We start from the raw sequence: 23545 nt of genomic DNA on the forward strand, positions 1-23545 counted from the left end.
ACTGAGGGCCAGTGAGATGGCTTAGTAGGTAAAGGGATGTGCTGACCTGAGTTCAGTTCCCAGACCCCTATGGAAAAAGGAGATAACCGGACCTCCACATATGTGCCCACACACAATGAAACTGATTGTTTTAAAAAGTTACCTTTGTAGTTTTATGAATTAAACATTGGTTTAAAAAAATAGTTTAAAAAAACCCTTTCCCTTAAAATAGTTTCAAAAAACTTTTTTTTTTTTTTTTTTTTTTTTAGAGAAAACAGATTAAGGAAAAATAAGAAAAAACTAAGGGTAGGAGGAACTCTGCAGGAGGAATATCTGATACATAAATCTTATGCATTAAAAACATGTAGATATGGGCGGTGGTGCATGCCTCTAGTCCCAGTACTCGGGAGGCAGAGGCAGGTGGATCTCTTGAATTTGAACCCAGCCTGTTCTGCAGAGTGTCTAGGACAGCCAGGGCTACACAGAGAAACCCTGTCTCGGAAAACCAAATTAGAAAAGGGAAGAAAGAAACCTGTCAGAAAGGCTTCTCTCTAAGTTCATGAATTTATATTGCAAAAGCTTGAGAATATGCTTTTTATAAGGTTTGTCTTTGAAGCCCTGCTTTTATGATGAAAATGGAATACTTAGAACAGAGATATTAACATGGAATTGTTAAGATCAATATGTAATAATCTCATTCTCTATTATTTTGTTGTGGCCAGTATTGGGAGTATAAAGTTTCTGTATCCTCAGGCAACCTGATTTACTCTCTTCCTGGATATGAGCTGCTAAGGTAGCATAAGTCTCGTTTGATTAATCCGCTTGTGAAAGTTGAGCAGAGGCACCTGAGTAGTATAGAATATTGGATGTAAACCTAAACAGTTGTAAAAATTCTTAGAGAAGAGGTATGCTTAAACTGTGGACAATTTAGTATATTCTTATTATAATTTAACATTTTAAGTAAAGCTAGAAAGTGTTAGTCTCTGTAGATATTTATTAGTTTTATGAAAAAATTATAACCTTAGCATCATTTACCTTCTCCAGTTATTTTTGGCTTATGAGGACTTCAAGCTTAAAACTTTAGTGTTGTAATGAGGAAGCATTAAAATCTGAATTTAAGTGTCACTGTAGCTGTTTGTGAAATGCTCTGCTTGTTTCTCCCGTAGCTACTGTTTCTGTCTTTAACTTTAAGTTCTGTTTCACAGTCAGAATTTCATGAAAGAGACACTTTCTACATCTTCAATCATGTTGACATCAAAATACATTATCATGTTGTTGAAACTGGGTCCATGGGAGCACGATTAGTGGCCGCTAAACTTGAACCAAAGAGGTAAATATGCAGTAGGTTTAAATATACACACACACACACACAATACATACATACAGTAGGTTCAAAAACCTGCAACCAGGGGTGATGGCTCACACTTTGGGAGGCTGAGGCAGAGGGTTGAGGTGAGTGCATGGCGAGTTCCAAGCTGGCCTGGCCTCGTGAGTGAGATACTGTATCTCACAACTTCCAATAAACTTAGGTCCAAAGAAGAAGTATTTTGGATCAAGTAGCTTATTCCTTGTTACTCTGATATTTGCAAATTAATGACAGGAAAAGCTTCCTTCAGTGTGGTATTCTGAGGTTTGTTTTAGGCTGCTCAGAGAAATAGTTGTTATTTCTTTGTAATGGAGATGGTCAGAATTAGATGCTTTCCTGCATTTTGCTTTATTTTTCATTCAAGAATTTTCACAGCCTTTTGGTGTATTGTAGGTACTGAGGGTTGCCACAGTGTCGTGGGAAGAGCATCTCTTTGGTGACAGGTGGCTTTCCGTCTTAGAGGCCCATACTAACCCAGCAGTTAATTCGCACTCCCTCTGTGTGCTTTCTTCAGATTGTTTGACTTTTTGTGGGGGTGTGTGCCTGTAGTCCCAGCACGTGCTTGAAACAGAAGGGTCATTGAGTCCAGGCATCAAGGTCAACACACACAGCATGGCAAGACCCTATCTTAAAAGAGGAGCGGGGCTTTGCTGTTCTTTTAAATGCAGCATTTGGATTTCTCGTAACTAAGCGCATTATTTTTATGAAGTAAAGATGTTATAAAATGTGACAAGATGGCTTGGTTTTAAGTTTGTTTTCCAAGCAAACCTATTTACCTGTGTTCAAGCTCCTGATCCTACCAGTGGAAGGAGAAGACCGACCCCCGAAAGTACCCTGCAGTCTCCACACACATAAATGCCGTGGCTTACATGCTCTCTCATTACACACCACCACACGCAGACTCACACTAGTAGTCCTGTTTGAGAGAAGTTTGTAATGTGGTGTGAATGATGTCATCTTTATAGTTAGCTGTGTTGGAGAAAATTTATGGCCTTTGTATTTTACCTTACTTCCGAAACTGAAGTTTATTATTATCTTGCCAAAATGTTTCTTCCCACAGCTTCAAGCATACCCATATAGATAAACCAGACTGCTCCGGACCCCCTATGGACATAAGTAACAAGGCTTCTGGGGAGATCAAAATCGCCTATACTTATTCTATTAGTTTTGAGGTGAGTGTGTTTAAATCTTTAGTATAATTCAGAGATTAACTTCAAGTATGTACCACTTAACCTAATTAAAAATACTGAGGCTGAAGGTCTGTCAAGTTGATAAGCTTTGAATGAGCTGCTTTTTAGAATAGCCTGTCAGTGTACCAAGCAACATAATCATTTCTAAAAATAAGTGTTAGTTTCAATGAAAAGATACAGGAAATTGGAGAATTGTGCTTATAAGAGATGCTTGTAAGACAAGCTGTAGGAAGTAGACATAGAAGGAGATAGGAAAATGTCAGACATCTCAGAAGCTTGTGGGAAACAATCAGAATGAGGGTAGGAATTTAAATGGAAAATGGAAAGCTTCATGTTGGGAGGTTTTCTTACAATACTGGAAAATGGTGGGGGGGGTGGTTTTTTTGTTTTTGTTTTTAGTGGAAAAGGTCCTTAGGAAAGAAAAAATGATTGTCAAAAGTATAGGGCAATGTTCCATTTCTGCTTTAAAAATTTTTTAAATGTCTAGCTAATATCGTTGTGATATTTAATGTCTGCGCAATAAACAGTTTGTGTCTTTGAGTAAGACCCCAGTATGAGTGGCGTTTACCATGTTTATTGTACCTAGGTGATAACTATGGTCTTTTAGTCATCCCATAGGTGCAGTGTAAAGAACTCATTCTTCTTTATTTTCTCAAAGAATTAAATACAGCTCTAAAGTTTGGCATTGAAAATTCATTTGTACTAGTTGTAATTTAGAGCTGAACTTTTAAAAACACAAACATAGGTATTTCTGGAACTCTTGCCAGGCCTCTTTTGTTTTTGTTTGTTTGTTTGTTTAACTTACTGCTTAGTTTCATTCTGATTTGCACTTGACGTGAATAAATCTGCACCTACCTCATTCTCACTAGTAACTCAGATACTGCTGTTAAAAAAAGGTGTTGACTGAGTAGGAGAGTGGGCTATTGACCAGAATGTTTAGATTCTTAATGTGCCTAACAGAGGATTTCAGGAGTTTCCTTCTTCCCTCCCCAGGAACAGAAAGACATCAGATGGGCGTCGAGATGGGACTATATTTTGGAGTCTATGCCTCATACCCACATTCAGTGGTTTAGGTAAGAGTGCATTTAGTCTGCCTGGCGGGCTGCTGCTCTTCTGTGTCTTCAGTAGAGCTCAGATCCTGTCGGGAAGCCAGTGGCTCTAGGGAGCTAGGGCAATGTCCCCTTAATACAGCTCCTCGTGTTGTAGTGACGCCCACCATAAAATTGTTTTTGTTGCTGTTTGTAAGGTGCTACTGTTAGAGGTAAAAGTTTGCAAAAGGTGTCCCGACCCACAGGATGAGAACCGCTGCTGTGAGCCGTGGGGCATTTAGGCGGCCCATCTATTTCAAAGTTTGTTTCTTATTGTGGAAATACTTAGCTTTGGGAGTGAAATGATGAAAGGGTTAGAGATCACGGATGGAGCTTCTGAGGACATTGCTGGCTGCTGGGTCAGGGTTGAGGAAGTTGCTGTTGTTGAAGCTGTTGTTCTCTCCAAGGCATGACTCAGAACTTTTTCCTTGGAGCTAGCTGACTGTGCCATCTCTGTCCTTTTCCTGCTTTGCTGACTAATCTTTTGACATTCACTAATTTGCTCAGTAAGTTTGTGAAAGGTCCAAGCTAGTCCTTTGCCTTGCTGTGTGTTGCACTGGAAACAGTAGTTGGCCTATAAAGCTCGAGGTGAGCCAGGTGTGGTGGTGGACAGCTAGAGGCAGGGGCAGGCAGATCTCTGAGTTCTCAGCCAGCCTGCTCTACAAACTTAGTTCCAGGACAGCCAGGGTTACACAGAGAAACAAAAGAAAACAACCTGTATGGACCGTGGCTATGGCATTTCATGGGAAAGGGCTTGCTGGGGCGGCCCTGGGGTCAGTCTGCAGTACTGCACATGCACTGGGGTAAGAATAGTGAGTCCAAGCACAGTGACTCTTGTTGATGAGGGCTGGGGTCAAAGGTGCGGCACCTCCGCCTGGCCTTGACTGAGCTGTTCTGAAGTTCTGTAGTGAACAGTGTTTGCGGTGTTTGTCCAGCTGACAGCTCATCCTGGTGTGCTTCCTCCCACAGCATAATGAACTCCCTGGTCATTGTTCTCTTCCTGTCCGGCATGGTGGCTATGATTATGCTGCGCACGCTGCATAAAGACATTGCCAGATACAACCAGGTGGACTCAACGGTGAGTGGAAACTTTCTGTTTCGTCTTTCGACACTACAGAGATTTCACATATGGAAACCTTTAGTTGCAGAATGTGAGATATGGGGGGGGGGGGAGCTAAAATTTTTCTAATATAGAAAAACAGAAACCCCATAGATTTCACAGACAAATACATAAATGAAGTCAGTACTTCTGTGACCTTAGGAACACTTGTCATGAACAAAAACACTTGACCACAAATAGATATACACTGAAACAACTTTTGTAGACTTGGCACACTGTGAGTAAATGGAGACAGTGCGAGAGAGATGGAGGAGTTGTCAAGGAGACCCTGTGTATAACTAGTCTATATTGGGGGCTTAAGGGTAGAGCATGGGGCCTGGAGAGATGGCTCGGTGGGCAAGAGCACTGGCTGCTCTTCCAGAGGACCAGGGTTCAGTTCCCAGCACCCACGTGGCAGCTCACAACTGTCTGTTCCAGGTTATCTGACAACCTCACGCCTATGCATGTAAAATAAAATTAAATAAATTATTTTTAAAAGGATATGAATATGGACAAAAACATTATTTGGTGAAGAGTATTAGGATCAAATAGATATTCATCAGAAGAGAAAAGAAGGAACTGGGCAAAGGACTCAAGAAAAAAATACGATCTGTAACAAAGAACAGGTGATGGGCTCATCTGGTAGAGCTCTTAGTGTGCCAGCCTGGCACACCGAGGTCAGTCTTCAGAGCCCACCATGCAAGGAGAGACCATTCCTGAAAGTTGTCCTCCACCCTCTATGCAGACACACACTGAAAATAGAGTTAAAGCCCAGGTGGTGATGTCATCACAAAGAGCAGAGTGCCTGTCACAGTGGTGTTGGTTCAGTCGGCTCTGCGTGTGTGGGCGATGAGAGAGCACATACCAGTGAGAATGCAGAGTTTGTGCCCTCTGGAAGGCACTTGGGCAGTACCAGTCCTTTCAGGTTTTGAGGACCCGGACCTGGCGCTTTGTGTTTGGAATTAACCAGGGTACAGTGGATTTTATTCTTTTGTTTTTAAACAGTAGGTATGTTATTCTTGCTTAGAAATTGTATAATTATAAGCGATAATAGGTGGCTGGTTTATAAATTATGAAAGATCTACACAGTAGAATACTACACATTTATTAACACCAGTGAGACAACTTTGTATATAAAGTGAAAAGACACTTCAAAATGATACCAGAACAAAGAAGCAAAACTGAAAAGTGTGTACCTGTGGGGTTGTGTGTGTGTGTGTGTGTGTATGTGTAAGAGAGAGAGATCCATTTTAATAGACTTTCTGCAGGGGTAGTAGTAACCTAAGTTTTATTTCATTTTATTTAATAAGCCACATAGGTTTTCCCCAGGTAAAAGCTCTTCCTCTTAGGCAAAATTTCTCTGCTCTTTGTTCTTGTTTTGAGGTTTTGTTTTAACCCAGGCTGGCCTTAAGTTTTGATCCCTGCAGTGCTGTGTTTTGGGGTCTGTGCCTCCACATAGGTGGTTTTTAAAGTCTGTCTGTTCAGTAAATAGGAGGTGATGTAAAGCAGTTCTCTGGCTAGCTAAAGAGAGCTAGCTGCATGTACTGCTCAGCCTCTACGGTTGAGACAGGCATTCCCAAAGCAAAGGGCTCCGTAAACCCCTTCCCAGCAGCTGTCAGCTCCTGCTCGTCTGAAGATTCTAACATCCCCCTCCCCACCCTGGGATTAAACCAGTCCCAGATAGAGTTTCATTTCATCTCTTATGAGGCTGTGAATGTTTAATAATGCTTCAGTTTTGTATTCCTTTTAATGGCTGGAAGTGTTAATACCAAAATGCATGGAAAGTGGTCTATACAAAGAAGGACTTTGGTCCATTACTGCTACGGTGAGCTAGTGTCGTACCTGCATATGACTTCAAACCATTTTACATTTCAATCGATTTATAGTTACTGTAAAAGAGAAATAGGATGTGCTAGCAGCAACAGTGTTTACTGCCTAGAAGGATTAAGCAGTTTAAGTGTGAACTTGTGAGAGGAATTCAGATGGACCTGGAGGGACAGCAGAAATTGCCAGCAGTGGCAGATTCTAAAGGACCGGGAAGCCAGGAGCTGGGTATGTGTATCTAGGGAAGAAAGGTCATTGAGAAATTGCTGAAGAATTTGAAAACGACTTTGAAATGTTACGTGGAGAATGGTTTGGAGCAGGGAGAGGTTGGAGAGGCAGAGGCCAGTCCAGAGGGAGTTACAGATCTCTCCAAGACGGAAGTAGACAGATATGGGGGGGGGGGGGATTAGCAAGTGGGTGGAGCTGACTGCCTAATTATTAGCTCCAGAATACAGAACCTGAGAGGACCAGTGAGTGACCCAGGTTTCTGGCCCAGTTAGGTAGCAATCATTAGCATGTTTCCCCATCCTCTTCTCTTGGCAGTGCTGAGGCTCTTCCAGAAGGCTTTGTGTGGAGCAGTTTTCTCATGACTGTAGACGTCAGTGCAGAGCGTTCCTTTGGAGACAATTCTAGAAGGCTGTTTAAGACTCCATGTTCACGTTAACCTAAATTGGAAAAAATGTGTAGCAGCATATTGAGTGGTAAACAAACAAAAATGTTAGCACGCGACATGTTGAACTGAGTTTTTCTTTTTGTAGGAGGATGCCCAGGAAGAATTTGGCTGGAAACTAGTTCATGGGGACATATTCCGTCCTCCAAGAAAGGGGATGCTGCTGTCAGTCTTCCTAGGATCCGGGACACAGATTTTAATCATGACTTTTGTGACTCTGTGTAAGTTTTAAATGAAGATTAAGAGGAAAATACTGTTTCTGAGTAATACTTGGAAATGAGTTTCCTGTGCTGAGTAGCTGTGCTAAGAGCCCTTTTGATGCTCAGATTCTTTGTGCTTTGGCTGTGAAAGCCTCAGAGGCAGGTTAGATTCACCCACAGGCTGACAGGGCGTCCCTCTCTCGGCAGCAGCCAACAGAGCAGCCTTTGCCTTGGTGAGCAGGGCTGCAGGCGTGCAGGTCCTTAGAGAGCCGGCTGCAGCCAGGGCCACTCAGGTTATGGGACTGAGCTGCAGAGGAGGCTCAGAGCCCATGTTAACCTGTTGCATCCACTAGAGAAGACAAGGAACTGAAGGTGAGGCCAGAAGCTTTCCAGCGCTTTCTCATGTGCAAGATTTAGGGAAGAAGAACTCTCTCAAGCAGTGTTCCAGAATTACAGGGTCTCCATGAGCCACCTGGGCATCTTGAGGAATTTATTGTAGAAAGTTTTATCAGTGAAACAGACCCCCTTTAGAGGACTGGGCAGATACATCGTGGCTCTGAGACTCCTCCCTGGGGCTGCATTAAGTCCCTGTTCTCTTTAGAGAACCTGCCTGTGAATAGACTTTTCTGTACTTTTTTTTTTTTTTCTGAGACAGGGTTTCTCTGTGTAGTCTTGGCTGACCTGGACTTTGTAGACCAGACTGGCCTTAAACTCACAGAGATCCACCTGCCTCTGCCAGGATTGCAGGTATTTGCCACCAAGCCCGGCTTCATGTATCTATTTTTAAACCATGGTTTTCATTGTTGGGTCCCTCTGCTGGTGAAAAGTAACAACTGTCTGAAAGAATTACCGAAAGAATCCACAGATACCTTTTAAAGTTTTCCCATGGAACATATGATCTTTTTTGGTTCTAATATGTAACAGTGGATGTAGTCTTTTGTTTAGTGGGATCTCTTTATACCCTGAGCTGCCCTGAAATCTCAGGCTGCAGACCAGACTGGCTTTAAACTCGTAGCAGTTCCCCTGCTCCTGCTGCTGGTGCTGGGTACAGTGTGAGGCAGCATGGACAGTCGTTCTCTGTTAGAGTACTGTGTGTTTGTATGATGCAAAAAACTCATTTCTAAATGAGAGCCACAGTTCAGACCTGTAGGCATTACACTCAGATTGCTAGTCTTGTTTTGAAGACCAAGTAGCACTTGCTGTTTTTTTGCTTTTTATTTTTGGTTTGTTTGTTTGTTTTGAGTCAGTGTTTCTTGGTGTAGCCTTGGCTAACTCTGTAGACCAGGCTGGCCTTGGACTTTTAGAGATACGCCTGCCTCTGCCTTTAAAGTACTGGGATTACAGGCTGCCGCCATTACTGCCCAGCTCGCTGTTGATATTTTAATGTTAGCAAGATAGTGGTGTTGATAGATAGGGCTAGGGTTTATAAGAATGTTAGGACTAAGGCAGGAAGGTAGGCCTGGAAAAGGGATCTCAAAAAATCTGAATCAGCCAGTCTTGGGATGATGCCACCAGAGAGCCAATAGACCCAGCCCAGAATTAGCACTTGAAGATAGAGTTCTGCTTTAGCATTTTATCAGGAACTACCGCTCCCCAGTAGAGTTTACTCTGTGTGGAGTCCTGTTCAGGTAGTGTTAGCCGTCACTAAGGTTTGGCATAGCGGCATTGGACTGTGTGTAGTCTTCATGAGTTTGTATTTGTTTTCTTGTATAAAAACAACAGTATTGTGCCATTTCACCACAGAGGAAGCAGAGGAATAACATTTAAACTTTGGTTGCTTACTTATTAGTTTTCGCTTGTCTGGGATTCTTGTCCCCTGCCAATCGAGGAGCCCTGATGACGTGTGCTGTGGTCCTGTGGGTGCTACTGGGCACACCTGCTGGCTATGTTGCTGCCAGATTCTACAAGTGTAAGTAAAAGCCGTAGTGACTGGAACTGAACCTGGGTAGGACGGGTCAGATCTCACAGGCTGCTAGGCATGAGCCTGCAGAGTGGGGTCTTGGTTACATGGTGGCTGTCGCATATTTACCTGGAAGAGGCGTACAGTCGCATAGGCTGCTGGGGTGCTGCTTGTCTGCTGTCCTCACTCCCTTTTTTTTTTTTTTTTTTTTTTAAATCTTTAGCTTTTTGAGTTCAACTAAACCACATGCCAACCTAACATTCATAAAGGAAACAAAGATGTCACTGTTTGGGGAGCCCTGAAGGAAGGAACATTTGGTGTGTCATAAGTTGCTGTCCCTTCTATTCTTACTCCTCAGAAGTAAATTAAAAGTTTGAGAACAGAGGTTAGAGCCACAGGTGTGGTTGGTGGCTTAGGACGTAGGGCTGCATAGGAATCCTGAAGCCTTGTCTTCAGTGCCCTGTGGTCAGCTGGTAGGAGCAGTGTTTGAAGGGAGACCCCGCACACTGGCCCCGCTGGCCTTAAGGTGGGGCTCTGGAGACCTCAGGCTGAAGTAGAACGGGCTAGACTTGATTCCGTGTGGGCCTGCTTATGTATGTGGGTAGGGGTGTGTGAGTCAGGGTACCTTCCAGAGTTCTTCGTACTCTTCTGCTGTCAGAGGGCCATGTATTAGCACACGCGAGCTGCAGTCAGACCCTGCCTGACTTGTTTTCAGCCACACAGGCTTTTGTTCACATCCGTAGCCAGACTCTGCTCATGGATAGCTCTCTCCAGCCACATTACTTCACTAGACCATCTGCTAATGTCTCTCCTCCCCCACAGCTCCCTAGATGGGTCAGTGATGAAGAACATTTGTTGTTCTTCTAGAGGACCTGAGTTCAGTTCCCAGCACCCACATGGTGGCTCGCAAACATCTCTAACTCCAGCTCCAGGGAATCCCATACCTTATGGTTTCCTCTTGTGCCAGGCACGAACAGTGTACATACATGCATGGAAGCAAGACCCTCACATACATAAAATAAATTTTAAAACCATGCTTAGAAGTTTTGAGTTGTGTTTATTATTAAACTCAGCAGTAAATTCACAGTCTACAGTAACTGAATATATATCAAATGTTAATAACTTGATTCACATTCATTTAGTTTAAACAGGGACCAGAGCAGAAATGTTACTTTTTAGTCTGCACAGCTCATGATTTGATATTTTTAAGTAGAAGAAAAAAAATTAGGAGCAAAGGAAAGTAAAAAGTTACATAAGCAAATTTGTTCTGTCAAAAGGCTGTAGCCCTTTTCCTCCTTATTTCCTGATGTCACACACTCATCTCTCCATCCCGACTAGAAACCACAGGATTGGAGAGCTTGGAGATTCACACACACTGTGGGGATTTCAGTATGTTGTCGGGCTTGAGGGTTGGTTAACAGGTTCTGAGAGTGTCCACATGATGACCTAGCCTTCTCTGTGCCTTCTGGACCCAGGCTTATTCACTGATGGAGCAAAGGGTTTAGGGGGGTTGTTTTGTTTTGAGGTGTCAGTACATGGGTGGCTTAGCCTGTAATACTGGACAGGCCGAGCACGTGGGCCATTTAATAACAGGCCTCAGAGGGTACATGACGGTTACTTCCTGGTGAGCCACTTATGCTGCCTGACAAACATTCAAGTTGTGAATGCATGGTTTGCTTTAAAGAAAAATCTGTGCTTACATTTTTGTTTTTCCTTAGCCTTTGGGGGCGAGAAGTGGAAAACAAATGTTTTATTGACATCATTTCTTTGTCCTGGGTAAGTGAGTTTTCAGTAATTCTTAATGATCATCTCTTATTCCCCAGCTGTTTCAATCCCTTAACATCTCTTAAGTCAGGTACCTAAGAAAGCATTTCACTTTTGAAAAGTGAATATTTAGTAAACTTGTGCTAAATGACACCATGTACTTTATATGGGAAATTACCTTAAGATGCTAGAAGCATTTGCTGTCATATAAGTTTTTGTAGTGTGTGTGGGTGAAAAGGCTAGCTAGCACCTCTGTTGACAAAAAGTCTTTTCTGTGTGTTAGTCTGCAGCAATTGTTCTGACATGTTGCCCTATCAGGTTGGGATAAAGCTTTTGACCTGATCATAAGGAGGTTCCTTCCTGAAAGATGCCCAGGCAGGCCAGTATGGGTTTTCATCAGATGTATTGCCAATATTTTGGTGTGTTTCTTTATGTAGAATGACATAACTTAACAAACAGCACAAATCAGAACAACCTTGGCTTTCTTGAAGTGCTTCTGAGCTCATCTAGAGTCCTCTATGACCGTCAGAGTTCTGGTGGGCAGGAATGGCCACTGTCCAGGCAGCAGCAGTGAGGAGCACACACGGTGGGGTCTGGCAGGCTGGGAACAGCCGTGTGGTGACAGCCAGCATTTTGATAGACTTGCAGCAGAAGCAAACACTTCCTTTGGAACTGAGCTGCAGTGGAGACCTACATGCGTCTCAGCCACTGGTGTTCTGCTGCAACGCGTGGGCTTTTCTCAGGCCACGTTCTTGTCATGGTCACTCTTCTTATTACTGTAAGAAGTGGCCTGCTTCCCAGGACTGCCCTGCAGCCTCCTTCAGAATCCTGCCTTTCAGTCCTCACCCGAGTCCTGTATCTCCTGTTGTTCCCTTTTATATGTTCTGTGTTTTGACTCTCATTCCTTGAAATGTGCTTAGCTCTCCTAGCTCCTAACAAGAGCTTTCCAGTACTTCTTTTCCATCACAGCAAAAGTGCCTTGAGAAATAGCCTACATTCCTATTCTCACTTGCTCTGCACACATTTGCAGAAGCAACTCATGTCACAGGTACTTTCCCATTGCCTCACTGAGACGGTCCCTTTTCAGATCTGGAAGCCATTGTCAGGGCTGTTAGTGTCTTCCTTCTGGCCACTGTACTGCATCCTGCGTGCATTCTACTCTAGCCATCGCTCACCCTGACTGCTCAGAGCTTTTTGTCTGTGCTGGGGATTAAACCCACATCTTTATATATGCTAAGTATTGCATGTGAGCATGTGGGTTCAATCCCCAGCACAGACAAACAGTGTAAGGTCTGTATTTTTTATGATTAACATCCTTTTCTAAAACAATATATCTGGAAGCTTGAGCAGTGGCTGTGTTATCTTAGGCGCGATTATTGCTAATTGATAACTGTACCCAGAAAGCCCTGGCGGAAGTGTGGCTGCACACATTTAGATGCTTAACTTCTTTGAAAGCACAAGGGGAAGCATGGTGTTTGCAGGAATTAGTGACAGGAGTATGGAAATTATGCACAACTGCTTTGCAGGAAGCATGCAAAATGAAAAGCGAGCAGGGGGCCTAGCCAGCCAGTGCAGAAGTGACGCCACAGCCAGCAAGCACCAGATGCTCGCTGCAGTTGTCCACAGAAATGCAAGTTACAGCAGTTCTAGCTGTGATGAAAATACGTGGAAAGGCAGCTTCATCAGCTGCTAGTTGGAGTTTAAATTGGACAAAGCAGCCAGAAAAGCAATTTTGCAGTTTGTAGTAAAGTTTTAAATTCTGTGTACCCTGTGACTTTGAAATTATGCCTCCTTTTTTATTCTTTATCCTGAGTCACTGATGTAACATGAACCACAGGGTACTGTCCCTTCTTCACGTGGTTTCTGATTCCGTTTGTCTTTCAGGATTGTGTTTGCCGACTTCTTCATAATGAATCTGATCCTCTGGGGAGAAGGCTCTTCAGCAGCCATTCCTTTTGGTACCCTGGTTGCCATCTTGGCCCTTTGGTTCTGCATATCTGTGCCTTTGACGTTTATTGGTGCATACTTTGGCTTTAAGAAGAATGTGAGTCCATAGGAGCTAACTTATTTCAGTGGGTCTCTGCTGAGGAAATTAGTACATTCTGCTTTAAAAGATGTCATTAAAATGTAGTAATGTATGAACAACAAGCTCATGAAATAACAGTGTTAGGAATGTTGGAGCTTTTTGTTTGTTTTTTTGGGGAGTGGGGTGGGGCAAGATTTCTTTGTGTAATAGCCCTGACTGTGCTGGAACCAGGTTGTAGACCAGGCTGGCCTCTAACTCACAGAGATTTACCTGCCTCTGCTCCTGAGTGCTGGGATTAAAGGCCTGTGCCACCACCACCTGGCCTAGAATGTTGGGTTTGTTTTTAAAGATTTTATTTCTTTTGAATGTTCTATCTGTATGTACACCTGCAGTAGACAGCAGTAGAAGGTATAGATGGTTGTGAGCCACCATGTGGTCCTGGAAATTGAACTCAGGACTTCTGGAAGAGCAATCAGAGCTCTTAACCACTGAGCCATCTCTCCAGCCCCGAATGTTGGGTTTTTAAGACAGGGTCTCTGTAGCGAGCCTGATCTTCCCACTTCTACCTCCTGAATGCGTGGAATGCAGGCCTCCAGCCCCACCTCCCTTGCCATAAGGTTTCTTTGGTTTGGTTTTGTTTCCAATATTTCCTCCTTTTGTTCTTAAACCAGTGAGTTGGGGGAAGGCAGGGTAAATGTATTCTTGCCCACTTCCCAGTATAAAAACAATGGGTGAAATTTCAAGCCAACTAATTTTATCAGTAAGTATATAATTCAAATGAAAATCTAGAGTTGCCCTATTGTTGCCGTACTGTGTTGTCTGATTCTTGCTTTGAATAAAGTAACTGGTCGGTTGATGACTTGTGGAAAAAGCTTCGGCATGCGCTGAAGGCCGACCAAGTGCTGTGCCTGACAGTGTCTCAGTCATTGCTTCTGTTTATATATTCCATGTTGATGACTTAAGTAGACCTCCAGTGTCCAGGTCACCAGGATAAATGCAGAAACTGAGGGGGAAATTGAGCAGAGTATTTTAATAGCTACTGATTTATAAATCCTTTTTTTTTTTTTTTTCCTCTTCCTCTTGATGGAAGGCCATTGAACACCCAGTTCGAACCAACCAGATTCCTCGTCAGATCCCTGAGCAGTCATTCTACACGAAGCCCTTGCCTGGCATCGTCATGGGGGGCATCCTGCCTTTCGGCTGCATCTTTATACAGCTCTTCTTCATTCTCAATAGCATCTGGTGAGCTATGGACAGGCCTCCCCTCCTCACTGTCCCTGTTGTGAGGGACTGGCTGTGGGCTACAGATGTAAACAGTTCTGAGAACAGAACAAAAGGCTCTCTCTGTGGGGAGAGCTGGGTAGTGAGAACAGCTAGCAGTCATGGAAGGCTTGTATTTCTTCTCTTGTTAGTTCTTAGGTAAGTGTCAGGGTTCTCCTCCTTTTCCAGAGAAGAAAATGAGCTTTTAGAGGTGGAGTGATTATATCCACTGCTGTGTGACAGATGAGCCTGTCCCTGCTAACCCATGCTCTTAAGTAATATTGCTGCAGAGGAGCAGCTGGGAGCACATGGGAGGTCGGAAGGAGCCCTGATGCCATGCCAGGTTCTAGACAGTCACCCAGAGCCTGCACTCACTGTTGTTCCTGGGGGAGAGCCTGTTTTGAAGTTGTGTTTCTCTGTGTGGCCCTGCCTGGCTGGGAGCTTGCTACCTAAACCAAGCTGGCCTTGAGCTCACAGAGACCTTCTCCCTCCAGCTCCTGAGTGCTGAGATTAAGTATGTGCTACCACACCACGGTAAACTATTGCAGTTTGAGCCTCTCCATTGTGGGGGGTGGGAGGGCAGCTAGTGTATAGTGATCGCCTTTGCTTGTGAGGTACCATGAAATTGGAATAAATCTGAGCTTTGTAAATGGTTAGAATACCTTTCCTTCCCAGCTATTACGGTAGGTCTCCAGGTTTTAAAGCCTTATGTGCTCATGTGTTTGTTTGTTTTTTCCTAGTTTGACTTTTTATTATGTTTTTATCAAACAGTCCTGACTCCCTAGTAGGGAAGCAGGCTTGCCACATTTTCCTGAATAGTGGTTTCAGAGTTGCCTGAACAGGAGGCTAAAATCCACTGGCATTGCCGCCATAGCCTTCCTGTCTCAGCCTTCTCCATCATAAAATTATCTTGTTTGATTTGTGGAGAGAAAAGAACTTCCTAGTTGAAAGCAGAATGAACAGCATGCCATTTGTCGTGTGGAGGTGCTTACCTGGCGTGTCCTGCTGTGTCTGCTGCAGGTCCCATCAGATGTACTACATGTTCGGCTTCCTGTTCCTGGTGTTTATTATTTTGGTCATCACGTGTTCGGAAGCGACCATACTTCTTTGCTATTTCCACCTATGTGCAGAGGTATGTGCTAGCCGTGCTCAGTGTTAATTCACAGGTACTAGTATAACTTTGGCATATTTCGGCTTGAGTATCATTCAGATAATTTTCTACATACGCATATTGTCAGAGAAACTGACCTCTGTGCACAGAGCAAAAGAGGCATCTTTAGGGTTGAATCACGATCCTATTTTTCTTTGTTGTGTTTGTTTAAAGATGATCACTAGAGATTTAGAATGTTAATTTCTCAAGACTATTTTATTGTTCTGAAATTTCACTGTTGACTTTTATGACTATGTGCCTTAAAAGTTAATATTCTTATAGATGTTTCTAGGTTCTAAGAAAATGGTTTAAAAAAAATGTAGTTGGGGACTGGAGAGATGGCTCAGTGGAGCATGCGCTTGCTCTTGCAGAGAACCTGGTTTGGTTCTCAGCACCACATCGTGGGGCTCACACCCACCCCCTGTCACTGCAGCTCCGAGGGATGCCATGCCTTCCTCTAGCCCCTCAGGCACCTGCACACAGGTGATGCACAATCAGACAGGGAGGCCCACGCGAGTGCGCTCATGCGCGCGCACGCGCACACACACACACACACACGCACGCATACACACACATATACGCAGAATAAATATTTATAAAAGATAAGTAGCTAGAGTGCCAGAGTTCGCTGAAAAGTTTCAGTGTTTACATTGTCATGAGTTATAATTCATGGAAACACCTCAGTGATAGCACCATTGGATCAGAACCAGCCTAAGTCTGTTAAGACTCAGTTTGGTTTTCTTTCTTTCTTTTTTGGCTTTCCTTTATTTTTTCATTTAAGTTAAATTCACATTTTTTAAATTAAAAAAAAAAAAAAAGACTGGCCCTTACCATGGTCTGTGCAACTCTCTTCTCTTGTCTGATTCTAAAATGTTTTCACTCTACACATAGAAACCACATAAGCAGTTTCTGTCGGGGTCCATTTCCTCTGACCCTGACCTTGACAACCACTAGTCTGCTTTCTATCTCTAAAACAGAGCGTGGTAGCACACGTCTGTAGTCCTAGAACTCAGGTTGACACAGGAGGGGTCAAGAGTTGAAAGCAAGCCTGAGCCACGTAGTGAAAGCCCTTTTTTACAAAAACAAAAAACAAAGCAGAAAAGATTGTGGAGCTGCAGAGAAGGCTCAGGCAGAGAGCGTGCCTGGCAACCTGAGTTCAGTCCCTGAAACCCCGGAAGAGAACCCACCCCACACAGGGTCCTGAGCTCTACCGTGTGCTTTGCATGCCCAGGCCCCACACACCGCACATCCACAGTAAAGGAAACTCTCAGAGCGTTAACAGCATAGGAGGTGCTCCTGAAGAGTTCTGCCCTGCCATGGTTTAGTGCTTTTGTGGTCGAGTAATATTCCGTGGTGTGCATCGTCTCTGTACACACCCACTGACGGGCATGTGAGTCTGTTCCACCTTTGGCTGTTGTACATGCTGCTGCTGTGAGCACCCAGCCTCTCCATGTGTTTTAGCCCTTTGGGTTGCGTTGCCGTGTGACCTTCTGAAGGCTGCATTTTATGTTTCCACGGCAGCATATAGCCCCCAGCTCTCGGCGTCCATCAGCTCTTACCTTGTGTGTCTCCGTGCCTTCTGGAGCTGCGCAGTGGGTGTGCGGCGCCGCCACACCGTGTGCGTTCAGGGCCGTGGTGAGCGTCTCCTCCTGGGTAGGGGCGCTTGGTCTCTGGCCAGTGTCTGTTCTCCCTGCCCATCTTCAAACGGGCTGGTTGTCATTCATATGCTCTGGGTGCTAAGCTCTCCTCAGAGAATTTCTTCCATCCTGTGACCTTGCTGATGTCCTTCCTAGAGAGGTCTTCAGATTTTCCAGGCCAGCTTGCCTGATGCTTTGCAGGTGCATGTCATCTTCCTCTGTCAGTCCCCAGCCCAGCGCTTTGGCAGGACTGGCTGTGAGCCCTGAGGGTAGAGCTGTGGTCCCCGTGTGTGCAGCCCTCACTCTGCCAGCTGAGCCCCTGAATTTTCCAGTTGTTGGTAGGGTTTGCACTGGTCCAAGTTCCTGTGGAGAATACTGGCATTTTAGTTGTTGTTTCGGGGATTACAGACACAAGTTTGCCTATTCTGTTTACTTAGGTTTCTGTCATTTGTGATGATGTTGATACTTTTTGACATGTAAGTGTTTCAGATCCTTGGTAAAAAGTACTTTTGTGTCCTTTTGAGTTGGTCCATTGTTGTGTATACACACACCTGGGCTGGAGTGTAGCTTAGTGACACAGTGCGGCCCGTGTGTGCCAGGCCCTGGATTCAGTTGTCAGAGCACACCCTTGTGTCCATCCATGCCCTGCTGGGTTCTGTGTGCAGGTGCTCCGAAACATTGATGCGTCATCATACAGCTATGGCAGGGTTTTGCTGCTTGTGATGGTGCTGTTTGCTTTCTGCCATTGTCTCACTAACCCAGGCCGCCTAGATGTGCATGTGTGAGGCCATGTGTGAGGCCAGTCCCTGCCTCCTGAGTGCTGGGAGTAAAGGTGTGCTCAGCTCTTAGTGCCCTTTCAAATGCAGCACTTCCTTCCCATTCCCAAGTTGTAGCAGAGATTGAAGCTTGTTTTTAAGATGCTCTGCTGTGCTCTAAGCCACTTTATGGTAATTAGAAGGAAATCTCAGCCAGACTGGGATAGAAAATGGCTCTCATATAGAGTTGAGTGAACTTTAATAAAGTGAATATTAATTTTGAACCATCAAAGGGTTTTGTACATTTCCTCAGAATCAAACTTTCAAATATAGTCTGATCCTCTATTGCTCATAAGCTGTTGAGTAATTTCTCACACAGTTTTAGTCAGTTTTTAAGTAGCTGTACAACAGATCAGAGTGTACCTCTTAGCGCCGCTGTGGAGGTACGAGGTACAGATGCTGCGACCGGAGCTGCAGCAGAGGTCGCTGGGCTGCCAGTGAGTGCCGCTGTCTATGGCTTTATCCAGGTCCAAGTTGTCTTACTCTGCCTCCTTCCCACCTAGGATTACCACTGGCAGTGGCGTTCCTTCCTCACCAGCGGCTTCACTGCAGTGTATTTCCTGATCTACGCCGTGCACTACTTCTTCTCAAAGCTGCAGATCACCGGGACGGCGAGTACAATTCTGTACTTTGGCTACACGATGATAATGGTTTTGATCTTCTTTCTTTTTACAGGTAAGACAAATGATTTTAATAAGGTTTTAGGCAGCTTGTTTCTCCTTCATGAACGTTTCTGCCACCTCCTGCCCTTATTGAATCCCCAGCCCAGCTCAGCACCCTTGGCCTGTCCACTTATAGCTGCAGCTCAGGAGAGTGAAAATGCAAAAGTGGAAGCAAGCTCACACAGCCCACGGGGTGGACTAATGTGTGCAGTCCGTGTGGTGGGTTAGATCCCAGGCCTGGGCCCACTGCGGACCTGTAGAATATCAGTTTGTGGACCCTGCTCTGCTTCTTAGGAAGGGGCTCTGTTTAAGGCATGGTTAGCACTACGGAAGCTGCTGAGCCAAACCGAACCTGTTTTCTTTAAAGTCAATCTTTTTACGCCATGGAAATGACTGCCCTGTGATCTAAGGAAAGGTGTCCTTTTCAGAATGTACGTTGTGCCAGTAGGCCTGCCAGGATGGTGGTGATGGGGTGTTTGTGTTTCACCGTTAGGTCTGTGAAACTGAGCCTGACCTTTTGATGATCCAAAAGGTGGTCTTGAGTCTTCCGCAGCAACACACCCTTCGCCTGACTTGTCCTCAACACACGTCCAGTGTAAGGGTGCATACAGTAACATGTATAACCTCCCAAGGGCGTCCCAGATACTGTGTGTAGCTTTAGGAAGTCTTGAGTACTTTATCTGTGTGCTACATTCAGAATAAGGTGAAAAGCAGATGGGACATTAAACAGAAGCCCCTCCCAGGGGCCCTATGGGGCCCCTGTCTGGCTGGCTCTGTACCCTACCTGTTGGGCATTCCCAGAGCTGTTCCTAAGGGAAACAGTACGCCAAGCTCACGTGTTAAAGGGTTTCACAGTGTCCGCTGTGTTCCGGGAGGTCTAGCCAACTCTGCCCCTCTAGAGCAGTTGGGTTCGTGTGCACTCAGCGCAGCTGGGGGTTAAACAGGGTTTTGTTCACTGGAGACCATTTCCGTGACCCCCAGTTTGCAGCTTTAAATCAGGTATTCAGGTTACACAATCAGTGGTTCATTGTAAAGAACATTTATTCTTCTAAAAGAATTATTTTGTGTGTGATCTAACCACTTAGTAAAGCTTAAGCAGCTTGTCAGGGACTAGAGAGATCACTGGTGAAAAGCAGGCGCTGCGCTTTCAGAAGACCTGAAGGGCTCCCAGAGCCCTCAGGAGGTGGCTCACAGCACCTGCAGTTGTAGCTCTGACTTCAGCTGTGTCCTGGGGACCTGTACATGTCCGTACACAAACACGTGACCTAAAAATAATTAAAAATTAATAGATGTGGTTATTTGTCTAACATGCTGTGATTGTAAGATACATTCGTATGATAGATGATGATAAGTAATGACTGGAAAATGGGAAAGGTCTTTGTTTTCCACAGTGAAATAATTGGGTTTCTTTAAGAACAGACACCTGTTATGTACGTTAGAGACGAAGTTCACGTCTGTGCTGCAGTCTGGGATGTGAACTGGGGGTTTCAGGCATGTTCACTGGTGCTGTGTGCCATGACGGTGCTGTGTGGTACTGTGAGTGCGCTCTCTCCAGGGCTGTGGTAGCGTGTGGCACAGCACAGGCGAGCACTGCTGGAACAGCTCAGAGTCTTAGGAGGTTGATCGTGAATTAATTTCTGCTCACTACACACTTGGAAACCTCTTACTGTTTCCTACCCCCGGCTCAGCATGATTCTAGAGCAGCGGCTCTGAGCCTTCCTCATGCTGTGACCCCTTAGTACAGTTGTTGTGCTGTGGCCCCAGCTATGACATTATGTCATAACTACTTCCTAACTATTTTTGCTACTGTCACGAATCGTAATGTAAATGTCTGATGTAGAGGATATCTGCTATCTGGCCCCGAAAGGGCTCACAGTTTACAGGTTTAGAACTGCTGCCGTACGGAATCACAGCTGGTGAGATGCCTCGGGTAGAAGCCCTTGGCACTCCAGCCTGCAAGCTTGTACTTGATCCTCAGTGGTGGAAGGAAGGGACTCATTCTGATCTCACACTAACCCCACATGCAGTCATATTAAAAGAGACTTAAGAAAAAAAAACAAATTTGGATTTAAAATAATACCACGTCATAGCACCGGTAATAGATTTGATTTTGGCCATACTTTCAGCAAGGCTCCTTTGAGCTTTGTTTTTGTCACGCTGAAAGAATGTCCCCGTGTAGCTGAGATTCTTTGGATTCTAGGCTGAAGGTGGTGCTGGAAACAAAGGTGCGTGTTTTCCTATGTGACAGTCTATGCAGACATCTCTTTACATAGTCTATGCAGTCTATGCAGACAGTCTATGCTCAGGAAGTGGGTTTGGAGTGCAGCAGTGGTAGAGGCCACAATCCTATCTCCCCGAGAGTCGAAGACCCACCTGGGTGGTTGGTGAGCCCCAGTCTGGAGGAGGGTGGAGGAGGGGGAGAGGCAGTGCTGAAGCCGCGGTGGGCAGCAACAGAGCCGGGCTCAGCACAGAGCACAGTGCGGGAGTGCGGGCTGTTGGCCAGCACCCTGCTGCTTTCCGCACCTCTGCTCTTTCCCAGCGTCATCGCTTGCAGACACTGCAGCAACCGTGGGCTCTCACCACAGCCCAGCGAGCCCTGTTAACTCCTAGCAACTACTTTGAAACACACCATCTGACCACCCTGTGGCTAAATCGGTCCCCGCTCCGGTTTGTGATGAAATACACTCTCACACGGGAATCACAGTGTGGCACACTTTCATTTCTTAATTCAGTGATGTGTAGGAAAAAAGGAAAATAGGCACTGGTGGTGCATGCCCTTAATTCCAGCACTTGGGAGGCAGAAGCCGGTGGATCTTTTGAGTTTGAGGCCAGCCTGGTCTACAAAGTGAGTTCCAAGACAGCCAGAGCTCCACAGAGTATCCCCGACCCAAGAAGGAAAATAATGTGCGTTAAAGAAGTTGTAAATGTTTTGTAAGGAATTTAAGTGGTTTTATATTCTTCATGGAACTGCGTTATGTTCCTGGCCCACGAGGGTTTGAAAGTGTAAAGAAACCAGTCATTTCACATCTGTTTTCTGGTGTGAATTAACGAGCTTCTTTTAAAATGGATTTATTTTGTTTTGTTTTGTTTCTAGGAACAATTGGCTTCTTTGCATGCTTTTGGTTTGTCACCAAAATATACAGCGTGGTGAAAGTTGACTGAAGAAGCCCAGTGTGTCCAGTTAAAACAGAATAAAGTAAATCTTCATCAACAAAGACCTGTTTGTGACTACCTTGAGTTCTCTCAGACTTATTGGCCTAGTACTCCTTGAGCAACAGCGCCCTTCTAAGTACACCTCTTCCCACGCACCCCTGCCCACGGGCGTATTCCAACACTAAAGCGTTTGTATTGTGATTCGATTAAGTACGCACTCGGTTGTTCTCAGCGAAGAGCGAATTTAAATATTATGTGCATTTGTAAATACGATAGCTATAAACTTTTCAATACTTCTAATGGCAGATTAGAGGAGGCCGTAATACTGATGAAAGACTGGACAGTTGATTGTAAATAGGATTTTCTAGGCTCGGTAGGTGGAAAGAATTATTTTTCTTTGAAGGAAATAACTTTTTATCATGGTAATTTTGAAGGATGATTCCTATGACATGTTCATTGGGGGGGGGGAATGTGGCTTTTAAAAATCTTGTATTGGTTGTAATTGTTCATATCTTCTTTTCTGTGTTGACTTCATTATTCCCATGGTATTGGCCTTTTAAACTATGTGCCTCTGAGTCTTTAAATTTATAAATTTGTTATCTTAATAAATATTGTAAAAATGTCTTCATTGCATCATTCCCTGCATATTCAAGATTCGATGACTACAAATCTGTTGACCACAGGCTTGAAGATGAATTACATATCCTAATTTATCAGGTGATGTTACTGTTGAATCAGCCCTTTCTCAGTTTCCACCCAAGCTAAATGTTAGTCTTTTGGGCCTTGTCAAATCTGAATTTCTCTCTGAAAGCATGATAGGAATTGTCATCACACCTGTCCGGTCAGGTACGGGGCACATTTAGAACTTAAATGCGGGCCTTATGTTGTTACTATGAAGAATTTATGTCCTCGGCGTATTTTCCAAAGTGTAGTGATTTTTTTTAAGTCGGCATGATAGGAGGCACACCTGTAGTTTGGAGATGGGGTGTGAGGACGATGTTGGCCTGTCTCGGCTGCTTCGTGAGCTGGAGGCCAGCCTGGGTTACACGCTTGACCCTGCCCTTGCACACAGTGTGGGTTAGGCTCTGTGCTCCGCACGTTAGCAGTAGCTAGTGGCCTTCACCCTTGGGATTGCAGTGGGTTGGTTTGACTTCACAGATCATTCTTGGCCTCGATCAGGAGGTCTCTAATAACTTTCTTTCATACAGCTGGCAGGTTTGAATCTGTTGACAGGGAAGGCTGAGGTGGTTTCAGCCCCGGGTCTAGGTCTGAACGCCTTCAGTAGTGAGGCGTCACTGCCGTCTGCTTAGGAGACCAGCTCAGACACCTGCTTTAAACTTAACCAAGCTCACTAGCCATCATGTCGCCAGGCCTCACCGAAGAGATTTTACACAACAGTTGGTCCAGGTGCACACTGGAGTCCCAGCCCGGGAACGTGAGGTAGCAGAGCACTGGAGACTGAGGCTAGCCTGGGTTTACGTGTTGAGCTATGTCTCCGAACCAGGCAGCCTGGCTGGCTGTGTGCTATAGCAGTGAAGCCGTAGTTCACAGTGCCGGCAACGCTCGCTCCCCTGCGCCGAAACTGCTACTTGTGAACTAGTCTGGAAGGAAGGGTCAGTCTTGATCAGCAAGCTCCCACTTGACTCCAGGCTGATCTTACTGGCGCCGTGAACAGTCAGGATTCCACACATACCGAAGCGGAGAAGTGAGAGGCAGGCTTGGGACCAGAGGATTTTAGATAAAAGAGCGAGTGCAGCACCAG

At 44.9% G+C, this 23545-nt stretch overlaps 1 protein-coding gene across 1 annotated transcript in view; it reads left to right on the plus strand.

Moving 5' to 3' along the window:
- Positions 1-22407, plus strand: part of Tm9sf2 (transmembrane 9 superfamily member 2) — a 48166-nt gene extending 25759 nt beyond the window's left edge. The window contains exons 6-17 of the mRNA XM_055609716.1: positions 1185-1309; positions 2406-2517; positions 3529-3608; positions 4593-4701; positions 7305-7437; positions 9206-9325; positions 11035-11092; positions 12965-13124; positions 14197-14348; positions 15387-15498; positions 18472-18643; positions 21725-22407. Coding sequence (XP_055465691.1) covers positions 1185-1309; positions 2406-2517; positions 3529-3608; positions 4593-4701; positions 7305-7437; positions 9206-9325; positions 11035-11092; positions 12965-13124; positions 14197-14348; positions 15387-15498; positions 18472-18643; positions 21725-21792 — 1401 coding nt within the window. The 3' untranslated portion in view covers positions 21793-22407. The remainder of the gene's footprint in view (positions 1-1184; positions 1310-2405; positions 2518-3528; positions 3609-4592; positions 4702-7304; positions 7438-9205; positions 9326-11034; positions 11093-12964; positions 13125-14196; positions 14349-15386; positions 15499-18471; positions 18644-21724) is intronic.
- Positions 22408-23545: the final 1138 nt, after the last annotated feature.

This window comes from Psammomys obesus, unplaced genomic scaffold, assembly GCF_907164565.1.
Source record: "Psammomys obesus unplaced genomic scaffold, mPsaObe1.curated_primary_1811, whole genome shotgun sequence".
In the NCBI taxonomy this organism is placed as follows: Eukaryota; Metazoa; Chordata; class Mammalia; order Rodentia; family Muridae; genus Psammomys; species Psammomys obesus.